Source organism: Salvelinus fontinalis, chromosome 14 (genome assembly GCF_029448725.1).
Source record: "Salvelinus fontinalis isolate EN_2023a chromosome 14, ASM2944872v1, whole genome shotgun sequence".
Classification (NCBI taxonomy): domain Eukaryota; kingdom Metazoa; phylum Chordata; class Actinopteri; order Salmoniformes; family Salmonidae; genus Salvelinus; species Salvelinus fontinalis.
In genome coordinates, this window is record NC_074678.1 from 16,145,816 (window position 1) to 16,169,174 (window position 23,359).

General features: G+C 43.6%; 1 protein-coding gene across 1 annotated transcript; it reads left to right on the forward strand.

The window, feature by feature from the left end:
* The first annotated feature begins 2,403 nt into the window (after positions 1–2,403).
* Positions 2,404–23,093, forward strand: mcm3l (MCM3 minichromosome maintenance deficient 3 (S. cerevisiae), like). The gene is made up of 17 exons (XM_055944053.1): positions 2,404–2,655; positions 2,765–2,877; positions 10,765–10,973; positions 11,158–11,288; positions 11,418–11,656; positions 11,809–11,917; positions 13,666–13,819; positions 14,158–14,289; positions 14,550–14,758; positions 16,391–16,565; positions 16,704–16,830; positions 17,013–17,163; positions 19,890–20,030; positions 20,127–20,227; positions 22,174–22,250; positions 22,426–22,501; positions 22,784–23,093. The coding sequence occupies exons 1-17, from the start codon at positions 2,596–2,598 to the stop codon at positions 23,007–23,009; spliced, it is 2,430 nt and encodes an 809-aa protein (XP_055800028.1). The 5' UTR covers positions 2,404–2,595; the 3' UTR covers positions 23,010–23,093.
* The last annotated feature ends 266 nt before the right edge of the window (positions 23,094–23,359 follow it).

Genomic DNA, 23,359 nt, shown 5'->3' on the forward strand with positions numbered 1-23,359 from the left:
GACATCTAGGACCTTTATATCAGGCGTTGTGAAAGGAAGGCACGGAAAATCATTAGACTCCAGCCACAGACTGTTCTCTCTGCTTCTGCACGGCGAGCGGTACCGGTGCATCAAGTCTTACACCAACAGGCTCTTGAACAGCTATTATCTCCAAGCCATAAAGCTGCTAAACAGCTAACAAAATGGCTACACAGACTGAGTTGACCCTTGTATTTTATTTACATTTTTGCACTGTCTCTATGCACACTCACAGGGCCCTACAAACTCCTGCACACTGACACTCCAACACACACACACACAAGCACTCCATCATTTGCTCACACACACATAATATGCACATACATTTGTACTGACTCTACACACACCCACACCCACTCACATACAATCATCATATGCGCTGCTGCTACTCTGTTTATCATATACATATACTATACATATCTACCTCTATAACTCCAGTATCCCTGCACATTGTAAATATGGTATTGACCCTGTATATAGTATGCTTACCTACTTTCTCGTGTTCTCCTTATTTCTATTTCTCATGTGTTTATGTTCTACCTTGTGCAATACTGAACAAAAATATAAAAGCAACATCTAAAGTGTTGGTCCCATGTTTCATGAGCCGAGTTAAAAGTTCCCAGAAATGTTCCATTTGCACAAAAAGCTTATTTCTCTCAAATTTTGTGCACAAATTTGTTTACATCCCTGTTAGTGAGCATTTCTCCTTTGCCAAGATATGCCAAAATTGTCATGTAAATGGATTATCAAGAAGCTGATTAAACAGCATGTGTAACGGATGTGAAATGGCTAGCTAGTTAGCGGGTACGCGCTACTAGCATTTCAATCAGTTACGTCACTTGCTCTGAAACCTGGAAGTAGTGTTGCCCCTTGCTCTGCAAGGGCCGTGGCTTTTGTGGAGCGATGGGTAACGACGCTTTGTGGGTGTCAGTTGTTGATGTGTGCAGAGGGTCCCTGGTTCGCGCCCGTGTCGGGGCGAGGGGACGGTTTAAAGTTATACTGTTACACATGATCATTACACCGGTGCACCTTGTGCTGGGGACAATAAAAGGCCACTATAAAATGTGCAGTTTTGTCACAACACAATGCCACAGATGTCTCGAGTTTTGAGGGAGTGTGCAATTGGCATGCTGACTACAGGAATATCCACCAGAGCTGTTGCCAGAGAATTGAATGTTAATTTCTCTACCATAAACTGCCTCCAACGTCGTATTAGAGAATTTGGCAGTACGTCCAGCCAGCCTCACAACCATACCACGTGTCACCACGACAGCCCAGGAGTTCCACATCCGGCCTCTTCACCTGTGGGATCTTCTGAGACCAGCCACCCAGACAGATGATGAAACTGAGGAGTATTTCTGTATGTAATAAAGCCCTTTTGTGGGGATAAACAAATTCTGATTAGCTGGGCCTGGTTCCCAAGTGGGTGGGCCTATGCCCTCCTAGGCAAACCCATGGCTGCGCACCTGCCCAGTCATGTGAAATGCATAGATTAGGGCCTAATTTATTTATTTAAATTGACTTATTTCCTTAGATGAACAGTAATTCAGTAAAATTGTTGAAATTGTTGCATGTTGTGTTTAAATTTTGTTCAGTATATTTTCAGTATAACATTGTTATTGATTACTGCATTGTTGGGTTAGAGCTTGCAAGAAAAGCATTTCACTGTACTTGTGCATATGACATTAAAACTTGAATATTTGCGGTGTATGACACTTTTGGTAAATAAACTCCAATAATCCATTAATTTAACATAAAATGTGCCAAATCAGTGTGCATTTCAATAAAGTGGATCCCTCTCTCATCGTCTGCTTTCCTTCATCTGTACTGATCGGAAATAACTGGACAGTTGAAAGCAAATCCCTTGTAAAGATCCACCACATTGCTTTCACCTGTCATGTTCTTCTAATTAGTGCAAATGAGGGTGAAGAGAGAGGGATGAAAGCCCAACTACTGAGATGCACCAAAAATGATCTATTATATTGACACGCGTGGCAACTCTAACGACGGAAATACGTGTCCTCAATAAAGGGGATCGATTAATCTCGCACGGGCACACGTGTAGGCGTGTTTCGCCACGGCTGAAGGTTTATTGCATTCGATTTGGAACCGGGCTGCCTCCAGGGCATAAACCAGGTGCGGTGCCCCACTCTGTCTGACGGCGAAGTCGGCTCAAAACTGTGTTTTCACACGCAAAAGTGATTGCTTTTGATAAAAACGCTTTATATGCCTTCCCAATGGAAACTATTTTTAAAATAAAAACATTGATTTTATGGAAAAGATAAGCATGTTTCTGGATGATGCACCATGTTGTCTTGTTGCCAACATGACAGAGTGGCTCAGATTACTGTTCGATTCGATTAGACAGATTTTGGCAGAATAAATCCTATCGATTCGCCTGTTCCTTTTTGCATGCACTCACCCTGATTAGAAGTGTAAAACAACACCTGTAGATTTCTCAGTCCATCACACCTGCACATTTAATTATCCCAACCTGAATCTGGCCACGGCTTCTTACCAGACTAGTTTACCTGGAGGAGAAGACGGATCGTTGTATCAGCCCTGGGAGGTGTTGAGATGGAAGATCTGGAACTGAGAGAGGCGCAGAGAGAATACTTGGACTTTCTGGATGACGATGTAAGTACAGAGGAGAGTAGAATGTGTTAAATAAAAATCGAATAAATCATTCAAAAGTGTAGCTATTCATGTGAGGCAATGTAAGATGTGTTGCTTATTTATTTTGTAGCAAGATCAAGGCGTTAATCATGAGAGGGTCAGAAGTATGGTGTCAGAAAACCGGTGCCGCCTCATCGTGAACATCAACGACCTGAGAAGGAAGAACGAGAAGCGGGCCAAAGCGTGAGTATAGACCCTGACAAACCCAGTTGTTACTCGAGTTTTCCCACGTTGGACATTTAGTGAAGAGGAAATTCCCCCATCTTTTGGATGGCAGTGTAAGTCTTTAATTTATCTTTTGACAAAACTAAATGTTTTTCAACCCTTAGCCTTGATTAGGGTTTTAAACCTCTCGTTTTACATATCGAATCATGGTTATACCTTTCAAAATTGTCAGTACTATCCGAGATCCTTACAACGTCCATAATCTTGATATTAAATGAAATGTAAATTTCAATTAGCCGGCGAGATTAAATGTAAAGGATACCTAATAGCACGTACCATTTCAAAATGGCCCCTTTTAGGTTCAGAGATCAATCGCAATGTGATTAGAGAAAAAAACATGTGCAAATACTGGTTGTAACGTTTTCATGGGAAATGGAAAGAGCCAGTGACACAACTTCTGCTTTTGACCACTAAACCCACAGATGCAACATCGAGACTTCCTGGAAGGCTTGCGCAACAGACCAGGGTTTGAGAAGTGAACAATTCTTCCTTGGTAGTTAATTTTTGCAAAATCTGAAGGCATAACCTAGATTCAAGCCAATTTCTTAAGTAGTTGAACATGTTATCACTGAACTCGTGAAAGTGACAAGCTGACATGTTTTCATTTTAGGCAAAAAATACTTTTATATCAAAGGAGTGCCTTTGATTTGATGGCCTGCACGTGTAGATTGGCGCAAAATGATTGTTAGACCCGAAAACGTGTTTCTACGAATGAGCTTTGCTAGCCAAGTCACAATGACTACAATTGAGATCATGGATTTCTATTTGAAAAGCTGTTTTATCCCACCATACTGTACAGCTTTTGTTAACAAGGTTAAATATCTTTACTCCACATTTACTGGATTGGTTGAACAGTGCCGAATGAAGGAAAAAAAACATTCTCAAGGGGCAAGGGTTCCTAAAAAAAGAATGTGGCCCACAACCCCATTTTGATATCTGAAAATTATCCCACCCCAACCATGTAAAAAAAAAATTAAAAAAATGCTAACAGTATTTCTGATTGTCTAATTCTCTGCATACTTTTAATGTGGGGCTGTGATAGTTAGTTGGAAATGAATGACATAATGTCTTAATTCACCACTACTAATGAGATGGGTGTGCTTGATGCATGTCACGTTGGCGCTTCTTTGTCAGGGGACGTGGTTGTTTAATCTCTGCAGTCACATCCAATCTGGATTGATATTTGGTTTTAATGCAGACGAGAGCACTGAATCCAGCTTCACACAGATTTGAGCTGGTGAATGGTATGAGTTTTTTATGATGCTTTCAAAAATACAAGGTAAAATCATGATGTCAATTATCTTCAGGTCGGCGCTCTAGAAAGAGGCCGAGTTCCTGAGTTGGAATGCCGAGTTGAATGACAGTTCAAAATGATTTTTCCCAGTCGGACCTCGCCCCGTCCTCCCCCAGAGTTCCCAGGTGTCTTTAATGCACTGAAGTCGGAATTCTAATATTTCAGAGTTCCCAGTTTTGATTTTATTTTGTATGCAGCATTAATGCTCAAGGGGAGACTGCAGGCCATGTATTCCCTTTTAGTCAGGAACCAAAACTCCTCCATAGTGACCCATGAATGTGTTGTCTGCAGCATTGTCACATGACAGCTCGATCAGCTGTTCAAATTAATTTACCAGTATGTCAACTGAGCCAGGGGTCACAGTCAAATGGAATGGAAAGTAGGTCCCAAAATGGTCTTTCCTAGCATTGGAGGTGAGTAGCCATCCCTCATGTGGGACGCTTACTGATGCTGTTTTCTGTTAGAAACATGCACAGTCGAGGGAAGGGGGCATGGTTCGCATTTGAAATACTCTCTCTTCAATAAGTATTCTTTCCCCTGAATCCACTGACTCGGTCGCTCGTCTGTAGAATGTTTATGTATTTCCCCTGCATGCTTGCGTTCAGTTCATTCAGTTTATCAAATACAATGCCATAAAAAAGTACACTGAACAAAAATATAAACGCAAATAAAAGATCCCAGAAATGTTCCATATGCACAAAAAGCTTGTTTCTCTAAAATTGTGTGCCCCAATGTGTTTACGTCTGTTAGAGTATTTCTTACTTGCCAAGGTAATCCATCCACCTGACAGGTATGGCATATCAAGAAGCTGATTAAACAGCATGATCATTACACAGGTTCACTTTCTGCTGGGGACAATAAAAGGTCACTCTAAAATATGCTGTTTTGGGACCCATGTCATCCAAGAAGTTAGACTTTTGAATCATCTGTGTACAGAACTTTCTTCCAGGACTCTTGATGATCATCCAGGTGCTTCCAGGAGCTGTTTGGTGAACTTGAGTCAACTACACTGCTAAAAAAAATAAAGCGAACACTTAAACAACACAATGTAATTCCAAGTCAATCACACTTCTGTGAAATCAAACTGTCCACTTAGGAAGCAACACTGACAATACATTTCACATGCTGTTGTGCAAATGGAATAGACAAAAGGTGGAAATTATAGGCAATTAGCAAGACACCCCCAATAAAGGAGTGGTACTGCAGGTGGTGACCACAGACCACTTCTCAGTTCCTATGCTTCCTGGCTGATGTTTTGGTCACTTTTGAATGCTGGAGGTGCTTTCACTCTAGTGGTAGCATGAGACGGAGTCTACAACCCACATAAGTGGCTCAGGTAGTGCAGCTCATCCAGGATGGCACATCAATGCGAGCTGTGGCAAGAAGGTTTGCTGTGTCTGTCAGCGTAGTGTCCAGAGCATGGAGGCGCTACCAGGAGACAGGCCAGTACATCAGGAGACGTGGAGGAGGCTGTAGGAGGGCAACAACCCAGCAGCAGGACCGCTACCTCCGCCTTTGTGCAAGGAGGAGCAGCTGGAGCACTGCCAGAGCCCTACAAAATGACCTCCAGCAGGCCACAAATGTGTCTGCTCAAACGGTCAGAAACAGACTCCATGAGGGCCCGACATCCACAGGTGGGGGTTGTGCTTACAGCCCAACACTGTGCAGGACGTTTGGCATTTGCCAGAGAACACCAAGATTGGCAAATTCGCCACTGGCGCCCTGTGCTCTTCACAGATGAAAGCAGGTTCACACGCACATGTGACAGACGTGAGTCTGGAGACGCCGTGGAGAACGTTCTGCTGCTTGCAATATCCTCCAGCATGACCGGTTTGGCGGTGGGCAGTCGTGGGGTGGCATTTCTTTGGGGGGCCGCACAGCCCTCCATGGGCTCGCCAGAGGTAGCCTGACTGCCATTAGGTACCGAGATGAGATCCTCAGACCCCTTGTGAGACCATATGCTGGTGCGGTTGGCCCTGGGTTCCTCCTAATGCACGACAATGCTAGACCTCATGTGGCTGGAGTGTGTCAGCAGTTCCTGCAAGAGGAAGGCATTGATGCTATGGACTGGCCTGCCCGTTCCCCAGACCTGAATCCAATTGAGCACATCTGGGACATCATGTCTCGCTCCATCCACCAACGCCACGTTGCACCACAGAGTGTCCAGGAGTTGGCGGATGCTTTAGTCCAGGTCTGGGAGGAGATCCCTCAGGAGACCATCCGCCACCTCATCAGGGGCATGCCCAGGCGTTGTAGGGAGGTCATACAGGCACGTGGAGTCCACACACACGCTATTGAGCCTCATTTTGACTTGTTTTAAGGACATTACATCAAAGTTGGATCAGCCTGTAGTATGGTTTTCCACTTTTAATTTTGAGTGTGACTCCAAATCCAGACCTCCATGGGTTGATAAATTTAATTTCCATTGATAATTTGTGATTTTGTTGTCAGCACATTCAACTATGTAAAGAAAAAAGTATTTAAAAAGAATAGTTTATTCATTCAGATCTAGGATGTGTTATTTTAGTGTTCCCTTTTATTTTTTGTATTTGGATGACATGGGTCCCGTTATGTCTGGCAAAAACCAAACACTGCATTCAACAGTAAGAACCTCATACCAACAGTGAAGCATGGTAGCGTAATGGTTTGGGGATGCTTTGCTGCCTCAGGACCTGGATGACTTGCCTCAGAGCAGAATTCATGGTTCCTTCTATTATCAGAGAATTCTACAGGACAATGTCAGGCCATCCATCTGATCTGAAGTGAAGCTGGGTCATGCAGCAAGACAATTATCCTAAACACACAATCAAGTCTACATGAAAATGGCTAAAAAGCAACAAATTTGAAGTTTTGGAATGGCCTTGTCAAAGTCCAGACCTTATCCCAATTGAGAGGTTGTGGCAGGACTTGAAACGAGCAGTTCATGCTTGAAAACCCACAAATGTTGCAGAGTTACAGCAGTTCTGCATGAGTGGGCCAAAATTCCTCCACAGCGACATGACTCAACTACTACATTCAGCGTTTGGTTGGGGCCATTGCAGCTGAAGGTGGCACAACCAGTTGAGGGTAAGGAGGCAATGACTTTTTCCACACAGGGCAATTGGGTGTTGCATTACTTTGTTTATGAAATAAGTATGTAATTGTTATTTGTTCCCTATATCTAATATTAGGTTTTGGTTGGAGATTTGATAACATTCACTATCAAAAATATGCGAAAGTTAGAAAGGGGGCAAATACTTTTTCACGGCACTATCTCTGTTACATAGGCAAGGATACATTTTCTTTTCATTAGTCAACCAAGTCTGTCTTTTTTTTTTACCTCCATTGTGAATGACAACAGAGCCCCTCTCAGTGTGGAAAATCTGTCCAACACTCCTCGATAACCACCAAGTGTGAAATATATTTATCAAAAATATAAATACAACAATTTCAATGATTTGACGGTGTTAGTTCATATAATGAAATCAGTCAATTTAAATAAATATATTAGGCCCTAATCTATGGATTTCACATGAATGGGCAGGGGTGCAGCCATGTTTGGACCTGGGAATAGCTAGTCCCAGCCAGTCAGAATGAGTTTATCTTCACAAAAGTGCTTTATTACAGACACAAATACTCCTCAGTTTCATCAGCTGTCCGGGTGGCTGGATGTCAGACTATCCCGCAGGTGAAGAAGCCGGATGTGGAGGTCCTGGGCTGGCGTGGTTACACGTGTTTCATTCCTGCAGTCAGCATGCCAATTGCACACTCCCTCAAAATGTTAGACATCTGTGGCGTTGTGTGACAACTGCACATATTAGTGGACTTTTATTGTCCCCAGCACAATGTGCACCTGTGTAATGATCATGCTGTTTAATCAGCTTGATATGCCACACCTGTCAGATGGATGTATTATCTTGGCAAAGGAAAAATTATCATTAACAGGGATGTAAACAAATGTGTGCATATGGAACATTTCTGGGAACTTATTTCAGCTCATGAAACATGGGACCAACGCTGCATGTTGTGTTCATATTTTTGTTGAGTAAAGAACATTGTCATGTTCTGATAACATATCGCAACATAGTTTTGCCAACAGGCATGCACACGGTGGATGTGGTTATAATGCAGCAGGTAACTTCGATTGGTATCTGAGTTCTGTGCTAAGCTCTGTTGCTGCTAGTTCCTCTTGGTGTATCATACAATGCGTCCATATGGCAGAGGGAGACACACATAACTAGAGTGTAGCGGTCTGCCCGCCATAGATAGATCCCTATCTGTGCAAAAGCCTACCATTCGATTCCATGGAATCTGTTTTTCGTCAATATAGCCGCTCAGCACTCTGAACATCCAATCTCCTGTCCCGTTCCATGCTCGGAAATTGTGAGAGAACAATGTGACCTCGTGAATAGGATCCTCGGACATGTGTAGCGGGGGGGGGACCTATGCATGGTGTCGTGTCTTTGGCTATGCCGGATTAATTGCTATGACATACTATTCTATAAAATAATTTCTCCGTAATTAATATTATTTACATTTACATTTAAGTCATTTAGCAGACGCTCTTATCCAGAGCGACTTACAAATTGGTGCATTCACCTAATGACATCCAGTGGAACAGCCACTTTACAATAGTGATTATCTGATTGAACTAATCATGTAAATGTAATTAACTAGAGGGACACCACAAAATAATATTTATAGAGCTGTTATCTTCCGAATAAACTCTTAAAGATTTAGTAATATTTTACATCAATAGCAGTCAACATTAATCGTCATCTTATTCAGTCTCATCTGAAAGTTGTAAATCCTTGGTTATCTGCAAGAATCCTGGCTAACAAGTTGAATCAGCAATACAACATTTGGTTTAATTTATTTACTAAATACCTAACTAATCACACAGAATCACACATACACAATTAAATCATAACTTGATTACAAATTGCCGTCATAAAGGAAAACATCCCTAGCGGGCGGAATAGATATGACAGCTTGTTACACAAAGGAAAGGGGCTGGGTTTTAGTGAAAGAGCGGGAGACTGGAACAGAGGCGAAGCTGTGCTATAGTAAATACAGTATCTTATGCATTCTAAATTACTGCCCATTTGGAAAAGGAAAATGCAATAAATATTTACTCTGAGCTGTGCTTCAGTAGGTTGGTGGTAGATGGAAGACCGTGTTGCCAAACCGAGTTCTCTGTCCTTTGAAGAATGTCTCTGGTGGTCACTGGATACGTTGTAGTAATGTCGTTGTGCAGTAGACGGGATACTCTGACTGTCCTTCCTAACCTGCGTTTGTAGCTGCTGTTGCCAACAACGTCTAGGAGGTATCACTTCTATAGTGAATACGAGTTCAAAGTTCATACCATTCGCAACCAAAGTTCATGCTGATGTTGGCTTTGTCCTGTAGTTATTATCTGAACCATTCTGACATGGGATCGTCACCCTCATATCTTCGGAATAGGAAGTTATATTTTTGTCAATGGCTTTATATAGTGGAGGGAGAGGGGTGTGTCTGAAAAGTTTATCACCCATGTCTCTTCATAGGGGCGGGCCACTGGTTGAGCAGAGGCCCAAACTTATGAAAACCCAAATCTTTCATTTGGAAGCTAAAATTACATTTCATATTCAAGCATTTGAATTAAACAACAATTCCATGTGAATCCGATACCTCTTTTTAGACTTTCCACAGTAGAGTTTGTCATCCTATCATTGATGAGAATGTCTCAGATGACAACCGAAATGACATAATATACCTTAAGTACCACCGCATATGTTCAGTTGGTCGGATTACTAGAATATAGGTCATTTCCCCCCAACTTCTGATGTTCCCAGAATCTCTGTTAGCCAAAGGTTTTTCTTATGTCACATCAGTATAGTAGGGAGAGGGAAAAAGGGGGGAAAGAGGTATTTATGACTGTCATAAACCTACCCCCAGGCCAACGTCATGACAATGGGCATCTCGGCCCTCACAGCTTAAGTCCATTTGGAGAGCATAAGCCGGGGAGTTTCTGATTGCTAGCAGTAGCATAAATTCTGACAAAGGTGTTGATGTGAGTTTGTGCATATGCCTCCCCACACAAGGTGAAAACAATATCATTAGCGGCCGGTTATACCAGTCTCTGCAATGGTGTCATCGTATAGTGGGTCTAGCCATTCACCGTGGGAATGATTCAAGTGCAACGGTCAAGTGTGGCCCTTTCCCATGATCTAAGGGCGCTCTCTGGTTGAATTTTATGAGTCATTTTCATTCAGATTAAGGTTAACCAGAATATTATGTATTTTATTTCTTATTTTTCAGGATTTTGGAAATTCTCCCGTGACACCATTATCATATCAGGCGAACCCACAAGGGGTCCCAACCCCTAGCTTGGGAACTGCTGAATAACTGAATTTCTTGTTCACTTAATTTTTCTCCTCAATTCATGCACCTTGTTGGAGAGCGAGGTAGCGGTGTTCCATTCCCTTTATTGATCCTTGAGTGACAAAGGCCAAGTGGTGGATTAAATGTTGTAATTGGTTTGAGGCCTGTATCTTATTTTGTATAAATATACTTTTAAATACTCTTTTCAGCTTGCTGAAAGACTCCTTCAGTGAACTTGTTGCTTTCCAAAGAGCTCTGAAGGACTTGGTTGCATCCATCGACGCAACCTACGCCAAGCAGTTTGAGGAGTTCCATGTGGGGTTCGAGGGTAGCTTTGGAACCAAGCACGTGACCCCTCGAACCCTCGCGGCACGATATCTCGGGAACCTGGTTTGCGTGGAAGGAATCGTTACCAAGTGTAAGTATATAATGCATTTGAATGGCTCATTATCCATTTTTATTCAGATTGATCAATTGAACATTCTTTACCACAGAACCTTTCTTGGTTCCTCCTTATTAGAATTACACTACTGCAATCCCATTCAACGGAGAGGCTACTCAAAATAACTAACAGCCTGCATGTGTATCTGTCATTGTGGTAGGTTCTCTGGTAAGGCCTAAGATCACCCGTAGTGTCCACTACTGTCCAGCCACTAAGAAGACCTTGGAGAGGAAGTACACTGACCTGACCTCCCTGGATGCTTTCCCTTCCAGCTCCATATACCCTACCAAGGTGTTTAACTCTATGTGCAATTTTGAATGGTGCTCTATCCCTTCCCATGCTCCCCTATCTACAACATTCCTGCTACAGATATCACACAAACACACACTCCTTTGCCACCTCTCTCTCCCTGGTCTATAGGATGAGGAGAACAACCCCTTAGAGACAGAGTTTGGGTTATGTGTCTATAAGGACCACCAGACCCTGACCATCCAGGAGATGCCTGAGAAGGCCCCTGCCGGACAGCTCCCCCGCTCTGTGGACATAATCGCTAACGATGACCTGGTCGACACGGTCAAACCGGGCGACCGTGTTCAGGTGGTTGGGATCTACCGCTGTCTGCCGGCCAAACAAGGAGGTTTCACCTCTGGCACCTTCAGGTGGGTGGGTGTGGGAACGGGTCTATTTGTGTTCTACTTCCAAATAGTTTTGATGAAGGGTGGGGGTAAATTTCAATTCAGGAAGTAAATAAAAACACCTGATTTTCAGTTATCATTTTATTTTAGTGAACACAACCTTCTGTTTAATGCAGGACAATTCTGCTGGTCAATCACGTGAAGCGGATGAGTAAAGAAATCGTGCCGACCTTTTCTGCTGAAGATATTAATAAAATCAAGAAGTTCTGTAAAGCCCATTCTAAAGTAAGTCACTGACTCTAAAGAGTTGCATTGAACTCTGATGGGAAACTCTACTACAGTATCTTGTGGTAGAGCATTTAAAATTACGCCAAAGGTGTTGTATACAATCAGACGATCGGATCACTTCTTGGCATACAAACTGTTACATCACATTTGGTATACAGTGCATTCGGAAAGTATTCAGATCCCTTCACTTTTTCCACATTGTTACATTAGACTTATTCTAAAATTGATGAAATGTTTTTCCTCAATCTACACACAATACTCCATATTGACAAAGCAAAAACAGGTTTGTAGACATTTTTGCAAATGTATTACAAATAAACTGAAATATCACATTTACGTAAGTATTCAGACCCTTTACTCAGTACTTTGTTGAAGCACTTTTGGCAGTGATTACAGCCTAGAGTCTTCTTGGGTATGATGCTACAAGCTTAGCACACATATTTGGGGAGTTTCTTCCATTCTTCTCTGCAGATCCTTTCGAGCTCTCTCAGGTTGGATGGGGAGCGTTGGTTCAGGTCTCCAGAGATGTTAGATCGGGTTCCAGGCCGGGCTCTGGCTGGGCCACTCAAGGACATTCAGAGATTAGTCCCGAAGCAGCTCCTGCATTGTCTTGGCTGTGTGTTTAGGGTTGTTGTCCTGTTGGGAGGGGAACCTTCGTCCCAGTCTGAGCTCCTGAGCGCTCTGGAGCAGGTTTTCATCAAGGATCTCTCTATACTTTGCTCTGTTCATCTTTCCCTCGATCCTGACTAGTCTCCCAGTCCCTGCCACTGAAAAATATCCCCACTGCATGATGCTGCCACCACCATTCTTCACCGTAGGGATGGTGCAAGGTTTCTTCCAGACGTGACACTTGGTATTCAGGCCAAAGAGTTCAGTCTTGGTTTCATCAGACCAGAGAATCTTGTTTCTCATAGTCTTAGTCCTTTCGGTGCCTTTTGGCAAATTCCAAGTGGGCTGTCATATGCCCTTTACTGAGGTGTAGCTTCCGTCTGGCCACTCTACCATAAAAGCCTGATTGGTGGAGTGCTGCAGAGATGGTTGTCTTTCTGGAAGGTTCTCCCATCGCCACAGAGGAACTCCGGAGCTCTGTCAGTGACCATCGGGTTTTGGTCACCTCCCTGACCAAGGCCCTTCTCCCCCGATTGCTAAGTTTGGCAGGGCGGCCAGCTCTAGGAAGAGTCTTGGCGGTTCCAAGCTTTTTCCATTTAAGAATGGAGGCCACTTATTGTGTACCTTCAATGCTGCAGACATTTTTTTGTACCGTTTCCAGATTTGTACCTTGACACAATCCTGTCTCAGAGCTCTAGGGACAATTACTTCAACATCATGGCTTGGTTTTTGCTCTGACATGCACTGTCAACTGTGGGACCTTATATAGACAGGTGTGTGTGCCTTTCCAAATCATGTCCAATCAATTGAATTGGTGTATTTAAGTTGTAGAAACATCTCAAGGATGATTCATGGAAACAGGATGCACCTGAGCTTAATTTTGAGTCGCATGGCAAAAGGGGCTGAACTCTTACGTAAATTAATTAGCAAAAATTACCAATCTGCTGTTGCTTGTCATTATGGGGAATGTCTAGATTGAGGATTTTTATTTAATCAATTTTTGAACAAGGCTGAAAAGTAACAAAATGTGGAAAAACTCAAAGGGTCCGAATGCACTCTATACCAGTTGGCTCATTTGATACCAATGCTCTTCAATCATACACATGTCAGTTTTCTGTGTCATGATTGTTTTACAGGATGTGTTTGAGCATCTGAGCTGCTCGCTGGCTCCCAGTATACATGGCCATGAGTACATAAAGAAGGCCATTCTGTGTCTCCTGCTGGGGGGCAACGAGACCAACCTGGAGAATGGGACACGTATCCGTGGAGACATCAACATACTGCTGATTGGTCAGTCGTATAGTCAACCACTACTATTGATGGGTTGGAGTCATTTGCAAGACTTCTGTGGTCTCGCTCTATGGTTGTGTCCTGATTCTTCTCTGCAAGTGTACACCTGCACACTTCACATCATGGGTCTAACCATGGTGGGAACTCCCTCTGGCTGGTGGGAACTCCACCAGCCAGAGGTGGCTGATGCTAACACCAATCCAATGCTTTCAAATCCATGACAGGAAGTGTGCAAGTGCACACGAAGGGTGGCACATCGGGATGTAGCTTAACATTGAACTCAATGCGTGGCCTTTTCTGTTTGGTGTCTCTATCTTGGTTGGTGTCTCTCTGGTCAGGTGACCCGTCGACGGCTAAGTCCCAGCTGCTGCGCTACGTCCTGCACACTGCTCCGCGGGCCATACCAACTACAGGACGTGGATCAACTGGCGTGGGTTTGACCGCCGCTGTCACCACAGACCAGGAGACTGGTATGGAAAACTATTTAGGGATGTCATTTTTAATGATTGTGCTCTTGGTATTTGTCTACATGCTGTTATTCCCGCTCCTTCCACCTTCATACAAATGGAGTTCCCGCAGAGAAAAATATAATTCTTGAAGCCGATACTCCTTCCTCTTTCACCTATTTACTATAATTATTATCCTGCTCTGCATACCACTCACACTATGCACACACTTCTGTTCATACCCCTTTCTCGCTATGTCTCCATCCATCTCACTTCCTCTCCAGGTGAGCGGCGGCTGGAGGCCGGGGCTATGGTGCTGGCAGACAGAGGAGTGGTGTGCATCGACGAGTTTGACAAGATGTCTGACATGGACCGCACAGCCATCCACGAGGTGATGGAACAGGGCCGTGTCACCATCGCTAAGGCTGGCATAATGGCCAGGCTCAACGCCCGCTGCAGTGTGCTAGCCGCCGCTAACCCAGTCTACGGCAGGGTGAGACGAGCTAATGCTAACCCAGTCTGTCTATATAATCTAAGACCATGTACAGTGCTGTGACAAAGTGTTTGCCCCCTTTCTAATAAAGGGATCCTGAGTGAACAAAAAACACAATTACATATTTCATAAACAAAGTTCTGCAACACCCATTGGCCCCTTACACTCAAGCTGTTGTGCCACCTTTACACTCAAGCTGTTGTGCCACCTTTACACTCAAGCTGTTGTGCCACCTTTACACTCAAGCTGTTGTGCCACCTTTACACTCAAGCTGTTGTGCCACCTTTACACTCAAGCTGTTGTGCCACCTTTACACTCAAGCTGTTGTGCCACCTTTACACTCAAGCTGTTGTGCCACCTTTACACTCAAGCTGTTGTGCCACCTTTACACTCAAGCTGTTGTGCCACCTTTACACTCAAGCTGTTGTGCCACCTTTACACTCAAGCTGTTGTGCCACCTTTACACTCAAGCTGTTGTGCCACCTTTACACTCAAGCTGTTGTGCCACCTTTACACTCAAGCTGTTGTGCCACCTTTACACTCAAGCTGTTGTGCCACCTTTACACTCAAGCTGTTGTGCCACCTTTACACTCAAGCTGTTGTGCCACCTTTACACTCAAGCTGTTGTGCCACCTTTACACTCAAGCTGTTGTGCCACCTTTAGCTGCAATAACTGTAATCAAACGCTTCCTCACGTCGCTGTGGAGGAATTTTGGCCTACTCTTTCATGCAGAACTGCTGTAACTCGGCAACATTTGTGGGTTTTCAAGCATGAACTGCTCATTTCAAGTCCTGCCACAACCTCTCAATTGGGTTAAGGTCTGGACTTTGACTAGGCCATTCCAAAACTTCAAATTTGTTGGTTTTTAGCCATTTTAATGTAGACTTGATTGTGTGTTTAGAATAAGTGTCTTGCTGCATTTCAGATCAGATGGATAGCCTGACATTGTCCTGTAAAATTCTTTGATACAGAGCAGAATTCATGGTTCCTTCTAATGAGGCAAGTCGTCCAGGTCCTGAGGCAGCAAAGCATCCCCACACACGTTGCTGATTTAAAGCAGTTCTGCATGGAAGAGTGGGCCAAACTTCCTCCACAGTGATGTGAGAGACTGATAAACTACAGGAAGCATTTGGTTGTAGTCATTGTAGCTAAAGGTGGCAAAAACAGTTTTTGAGTTTAATGGGGCAATTACTACTTCACACAAGGGAATTAGGTTTTGCGTAACTTTAAATAGATAAAATAATGACTTTTTAACCCCAGTTCCCTTTTCCTAATATTAGGTTTTGGTTGAAGATCTTATTAACATTCAGTATGAAAAATAGAGAATCATTAAGGGGGCAAATACTTTTTCACGGCACTGTATAACAGGATGTCACAGCTACTTGCCAATAATCCTCCATCTCAATAACTGGGATACATAGGCTTTCCTCACAGCTTTCTTAATGCACCGTCATCGGGCTCAATCTGGACAAGGCTTTGCAAAGATTCGCCAATCTTGATCACATAAGTCGTTTTTTGGGATGCAAGTTAATTTGTAGGTTAGTTTTCTTTGTGCGGGTCAATCCATTTTGTACATACTGTTCATGTCTCTGTGACAACCTATGTATGTTTTCTCCTACCTATCCTTACAGTACGACCAGTATAAGACTCCCATGGAGAACATCGGTCTGCAGGACTCTCTGTTGTCTCGGTTCGACCTTCTCTTCATTGTTCTGGACCAGATGGATGCAGACAGTGACAGGAAGGTCTCGGAGCATGTTCTACGCATGCACCGCTACAGAGCACCAGGGGAGCAGGAGGGAACAGGTGGGGTACACTGACTAAAAACACACAGCTTCTCATTCAAAAGAACAAAGCTCATTTTTATCACCAAACCAGTGGAAATTATTTCTGACTTTGTTGCTCAGTATCTGATCTGTTGATTGATGCCCCTGTACCCTGCAGCCATGCCCATGGGCAGCACTGTGGATGTGTTCGCCACGGAGGACCCCAACATCACAGAACCCGCCAAACAGGAACTCCAGATCTACGAGAAGAAGCACAATGTCCTGCACGGACACCGGAATAAAAAGTATCCAGCAAAACCTTCTTTATATTAATTATTTAAAAAACACAACAAACCTAATCTTAAAGGCGCTGTATTAATCACTCGTAGTACAGTACACACTATGTATTTATAGAACCCCTGCCTTTTTCTGACAATCCATGGCTTTGTGTGTAAACCCCTTTATGATGGTGTCTGTCATCCTCCAGGGAGAAAGTAGTTACCATGGAGTTTATCAGGAAGTACATCCACGTGGCTAAGCTGGTGAAGCCTGTTCTAACCCAGGAGGCATCAGACCACATAGCAGAGGAGTACTCCAAGCTCCGCAGCCATGACCAAGTGAACGCCGAATCAGCCAGGGTCTGTAGTACTTACATACACTATATTACCAAAAGTATGTGGCGGATACCTGCTCGTTAAACATCTCATTCCAAAATCATGGGCATTATATGGAGTCGTTGTCACCCCCCCCCCCCCCCCCCCCCCCCTTTGCTGTTATAACAGCCTCCACTCTTCTGGGAAGGCTTTCCACTAGCTATTGTAACATTGCTGTGGGGACTTGCTTCCATTCAGCCACGAGCATTAGTGAGGTCGAGCACTGATGTTGGGCGATTAGGCCTGGCTCGCAGTCAGCGTTATAATTCATCCAAAGGTGTTCAATGGGGTTGAGGTCAGGGCTCTGTGCGGGCCAGTCAAGTTCTTCCACACCGATCTCGACAAACCATTTCTATATGAACTTCGCTTTGTGCAAGGGGGCATTGTCAGCTGAAACAGGAAAGGACCTTCCACGAAGTTGGAAGCACAGAATTGTCTAAAATATCATTGTAAGCTGTAGCATTAAGATTTCCCGTCACTGGAACTAAGGGGCCTAGCCCGAACCATGAAAAACAACCCCAGACCATATTCCTTCCCCACCGAACTTGACAGTTGGCACTATGCATTTGGGCAGGTAGCGTTCTCCTGGCATCCGCCAAACCCAGATTTGTCCGTCGGACTGCCAGATGGGAAAGCGTGATTCATTACTCTAGAGCAGTGGTCACCAACCGGACTTGTAAATCTCCAAGGCATTTCTAGTTGATCTCCAAACATTTATGTAAAAAACCCAACGATAAAGCTTTCTGTTCCTATTTAGTCTCGGGCTGTTGGTGGTAAGTGCAGCCAATTCAGCTGCCCTGCGCGCCGGGTAGGCAAACTGTTGCCATTTCATGTGTCTGAAGGTACAAACTGCCTTTTCGGTGGACTTGGAGAGGAAATCAAGTGCACTATGCCTCCCCTGGCCAATCAGATTGCTCAGATGACGGAGTCTGCAGTAACGTAGCAGGCATAAAAGAAAGCTACGGCAAAATTGATACCGTGAGATTTCGAAACGTTTAAAACCATGACTAGGGAGACTGTTAACGAATACAGCAGAGCTGCTGTTTTTGAGTGAGTTCATGTTTAAGTTCTTACTCAGCACTGTCAACACTTTGTATTCAACACTTTTCTAACCTATAAAATGCATGTTCTTCCTATTTCCACTCAGCGCTACAACAAGCAGTGCAGCAGTAATGAATGAGTAGGAAAGTGTATCTATAAGCTTGCGTTGTTATTATTAGCGGCTTGGGTCTTTTTTAATATCAAGGAATATTTCACTTTCTCTGTTCATAGGAGTAATAACATTCATTTGTGCATGAGGCAGAAGTAATGCGGTGCGATTCGTTTCGCCATCAGCTGGAAGACTGTGTACCTTTTTGGTCAGTGGAGGAAAGAGAGAGCGGAGGGATGTTGAGAGACGCTCCCTCAGTCTGCTGTCTCTCCCTCCGCTGAGACTGACCATCAGATGCAGGCACCATCAGCCCAGTAAAAATTGAATTATTTAAATGCATCCTTACTCACCTGTGCCTCACAAGTAATACAACAATGGATCTATTACCAGTGTGATCATATAGCCTACCTCAAATTTTGAAATATGTATTTTTTTAAATGTCCCAAACAACAATGCATTGGCAGGTAAATTCAAGCAAAGCCAGTATGTGGTGATAATGTATTGGGCCTATAGCTTAGTGCACAAACCTCATTGCTACAGTACTGTTTTTAAATGGTTAATGTTGCATAGGCTTACATTTTAAGTCATGGTAATAAAAAAAATCAGAGCGGTAGATCTCAGCATGCATTTTGACTCAGAAGGTTGACCACTGCTCGAGAGAAAGTGTTTCCACTGCACCAGTCACATGGCAGTGAACTACACCACTCCAGCCTATGCTTGGCATTACACATGGTGATCTTATGCTTGTGTGCGGCTGCTCGACCATAATAACCCATTTTAATGAAGCTTCCGACCAACAGTTCTTGTGCTGATGTTGCTTCCAGAGGCAGTTTGAAACTCTGTAGTGAGTGTTGCAACCGAGGACGGAGAACCTTTACGTGCTTCAGCACTCGGCGGTCCCGTTCTGTGAACTTTTGTAGCCTACCACATCACGGCTGCTGTTGCTCATAGACGTTCCTCTTCAAAATAACTGCACTTACAGTTGACCGGGGCAGCTCTAGAAGGGCAGAAATTTGACGAACTGACTTGTTGGAAAGGTGGTATCCTATGATGGTGCCACGTTGAAAATCACTGAGCTCTTCAGTAAGGCCAATGTTTGTCTAAGGAGGGCTTATTATTTTTTAATACCTGTCTGCAACTGTTGTGGCTGAAATAGCTGAATCCACTCATTTGATGGGGTGTCCACATACACACACAAGTATCTTATCCGGCACTTTACTAGTCTAAAAGCGGTTTAGGAATTATGGAATACTTTTACATTTACATTTTACATTTAAGTCATTTAGCAGACGCTCTTATCCAGAGCGACTTACAAATTGGAAAGTTCATACATATTCATCCTGGTCCCCCCGTGGGAATTGAACCCTCAACCCTGGCGTTGCAAGCGGCATGCTCTACAAACTGAGCTACACGGGAATCCTTTCCTGATTGTTATGCCCAGTTTACAATCCTGTATGTAAAATAATTGATTGTCTGTATCATTAATCATGGCACTATTGGTTTGGCAATGTCTGCTTCAAATAGACATTGTACTTTGTTTGATGGGTTGCCTGCCATGTAGACAATGCCGGTGACAGCCCGAGCGCTAGAGACAATGATACGATTGTCCACTGCCCACGCCAAATCCCGCATGAGCAAGACCACAGACTTGGTTGACGCAGAGGCTGCCCTGGAGCTCATGCAGTTTGCCTACTTTAAAAAGGTAACGTTGGGATCAAACAATTTGACACTGGATACATTAACTTTATGGATAGGTTTTAATTCATGTTGCTATGTATACTGTCATGTCTACATGTAGATTCTGGAGAAGAGGAGGAAGGTTGTAGAGGACGACATGAGTGTGACTCAGAGCCAATCACAGAGCCAGAGCCAGGTGGCCAGTCAGAGGACAAGCACCAGGTCAAGCACCATATTCCAAAAGCAGCTCTGACTAAGAATACTGGTTATAGGATCAGTTCAGCATTTTGGATCATAATGAAAAATATTATACAATAGATTTTATTTCGCTCTTTTCATTACGAGAATCTGAGGCTTCAATAAAAAACAAACTAAATCAAATCTAGGGTTCTGGCAGTTCATGGACGATTTTCTTCTAGAGCGTCAGACGATGGGGTGACCGTTATAGTACAGTGGCTTGCGACGTATTCACCCCGTGGCATTTTTCCTATTTTGTTGCCTTACAAACACCCCCCAAAAAACAATTTAATTACAGGTTGTATCATTTGATTTACACAACTTGCCTACCACTTTGAAGATGCAAAATAATTTTTATTGTGAAACAAATAAGACAAATTGAACTATTCACCCCCCAAGTCAATACTTTGTAGAGCCATCTTTTTGCACCAATTACAGCTGCAAGTATCTTGGGGTATGTCTCTATAAGCTTGGCACATCCAGCCACTGGTATTTTTGCCCATTCTTCAAGGCCAAACTGTTCCAGCTCCTTCAAGTTGGGTGGGTTCTGCTGGTGTACAGCAATCTTTAAGTCATACCACAGATTCTCAATTGGATTGATGTCTGGGCTTTGACTAGGCCATTCCAGGACATTTAAATGTTTCCCCTTAAACCACTTGAGTGTTGCTTTAGCAGTATGCTTAGGATCATTGTCCTGCTGGAAGGTGAACCTCTGTCCCAGTCTCTAATCTCTGGAAGACTGAAACAGGTTTCACCCAAGAATTTCCCTGTATTTAGCACCATCCATCATTCCTTCAATTCTGACCAGTTTCCTAGTCCCTGCTGAGGAGAAACATCCTCACAGCATGATGCTGCCACCACCATGCTTCACTGTGGGGATGGGTTTTCTCGGTGATGAGGTGTTTGGTTTGTGCCAGACGAGTGTTTTCCTTGATGGCCAAAAAGCCCAATTTCAGTCTCATCTGACCAGAGTACCTTCTTCCATATGTTTGGAGAGTCTCCCACATGCATTTTGGCGAACACCAAATGTGTTAGCAAATTTTTTTCTTTAAGCAATGGCTTTTTTTCTGGCCACTCTTCCTTAAAGCCCAGCTCTGTGGAGTGTATGGCTTAAAGTGGTCCTATGGACAGATACTCCAATCTTCGCTGTGGAGCTTTGCAGCTCCTTCAAGGTTATTTTTGGTCTCTTTGTTGCCTCTGATTAATGTCCTCCTTGCCTGGTCTGAGTATTGGTGGGCGGCCCTATCTTGGCAGGTTTGTTGTGGTGCCATATTCTTTCAATTTTTTTAAAAATGGTTTTAATGGTGCTCTGTGGGATGTCCAAAGGTAGATTTTTTTTTATATATAACCCAACCCTGATCTCTACTTCAAGTTTGTCCCTGACCTGTTTGGAGAGCTCCTTGGTCTTCATGGTGCCCCTTGCTTAGTGGTGTTGCAGACTCTGGGGCCTTTTTGAACAGGTGTATATATACTGAGATCATGTGACACTTAGATTGCACACAGGTGGACTAACTAATTGTGTGACTTCTGAAGGCAATTGCTTGCACCAGATCTTATTTAGGGGCTTCATAGCAAAGGGGTGAATAGATATGCACGCACCACTTTTCTGTATTTTTTATTTTAAACAAGTACATTTTTCACCTCACCAATTTGGACTATTTTGTGTGTCCATTACATGAAATCCAAATACAACCTGCGATTTAAATAGATTTAAGGCAACAAAATGGGAAAAACGCCAAGAGGGATGAGTACTTTTGCAAGGCACTGTATAAACAAGGGAACCTGATCCCAGATGAGTGCTCTTACTCAGAAATTGTTTAAATACAGGCCCTAATCTCAAGGATGCAGGAACTGGAGAGATTGGTTGCATCAAAGACTAGGTCTGAATAATCTTAACTGGCTACCTACCTTTGTCTTTCCTTCATGCTCAGGAAGCGTACCTGTGTGGGTAAGGAAAACATGGATGGGGCAGAGTCTGACCCTTATGAGTTTGAGGATGAGGAACACGGTAAGGGACGCACACACCCTGCACGTACAAGGTCTGTCTGTACCCCACCTGGTCACAAATAGAGCTCAGTTCTTAGGGTTATAAACCATTTCAATCTGCACCATTGTAAATACTTTACTATTTTAATGACTAAGAATCATCATACATTTCTCATCCCTCTCTTTCTCCCTCCTAGCCCTGTCTATTCTGAAACCCAAGAATGCTACACCTCAGAGCCTGAAGAAGCCAGGACAGGACATCAGACAGGACAGGTACATCTCCCCTCTACTCCCTTTATTTCAGTAACCTTAAAATGTCCTACTGGACATTACTAATCACAGAGTACTGTACCACTTAGCTACTCTGTCAGAACTGGTGATTTTAGAGGTAGGCTACACCTTGTCAGGGATTGGAACTGCTCAAACACTAAACAAAATCAACCTCTAAGCCTGTTGCAGGAAGAATGGCATGAAGAATTAGTAAAAATTACTGGCCCATTTATCCGCTCTTCAGAGAATGTCAAGGTGGGATAACGTTCGTTTGTGTGTTCTCAGACCCCTCCTGCCCAGGCTGAAGCTATTTAAGGCTGCTCTGATGAAGGCCTTTCAGACTACACGTTCTCAGTCTGTAGCGGTGACGGAGCTCCTGACCCTGGTCAATAAGACCACACACGGTCAGGACGACCATGAGTTTGACGAGCAGGAGGTCGAGAAGCTGCTGGAGCGCATGCAGGACGACAACCAGGTCATGATGTCAGAGGGCGTGGTCTTCCTAATTTAGAGCTGGGACAGCCAGTCCCAACCTGTCTGGTCATCATGAACTGTCTCTAATAAATGGGTTGAGCATGAAATGTGGTCTGGAGTTTGTTCAAATGTAAATGTGGAGTTATTGAAAGGCCCTCTGTAAGTGTGGAGTTTATCCAGGAACCAGTAATTGGTAGTAGTTTTAACTGCAAACTGGAGGCAAGACTATAGTTTGTTTTATTAGATAATTTTTGATGTGGAATGGATCAATTTCACTTACAAAACATACAATGTATTTTCCATTGGTCACAGTTTCTTATGAAGAGATGGAAGGTCAGTGTCAGATTTTCCTGTAAAGATGTTCCTTAACAAGTCTCACACTTCTGG

Bases quoted from the DNA above. Each gene is read 5' to 3' on its own strand.
- mcm3l (XM_055944053.1), top strand. From the start codon at position 2,596: ATGGAAGATCTGGAACTGAGAGAGGCGCAGAGAGAATACTTGGACTTT. The intron at 11,918-13,665 runs GTAAGTCACTGA...ATTGTTTTACAG, and splicing joins TCTGTAAAGCCCATTCTAAA to GATGTGTTTGAGCATCTGAG. The intron at 16,831-17,012 runs GTATCCAGCAAA...GTCATCCTCCAG, and splicing joins CACGGACACCGGAATAAAAA to GGAGAAAGTAGTTACCATGG.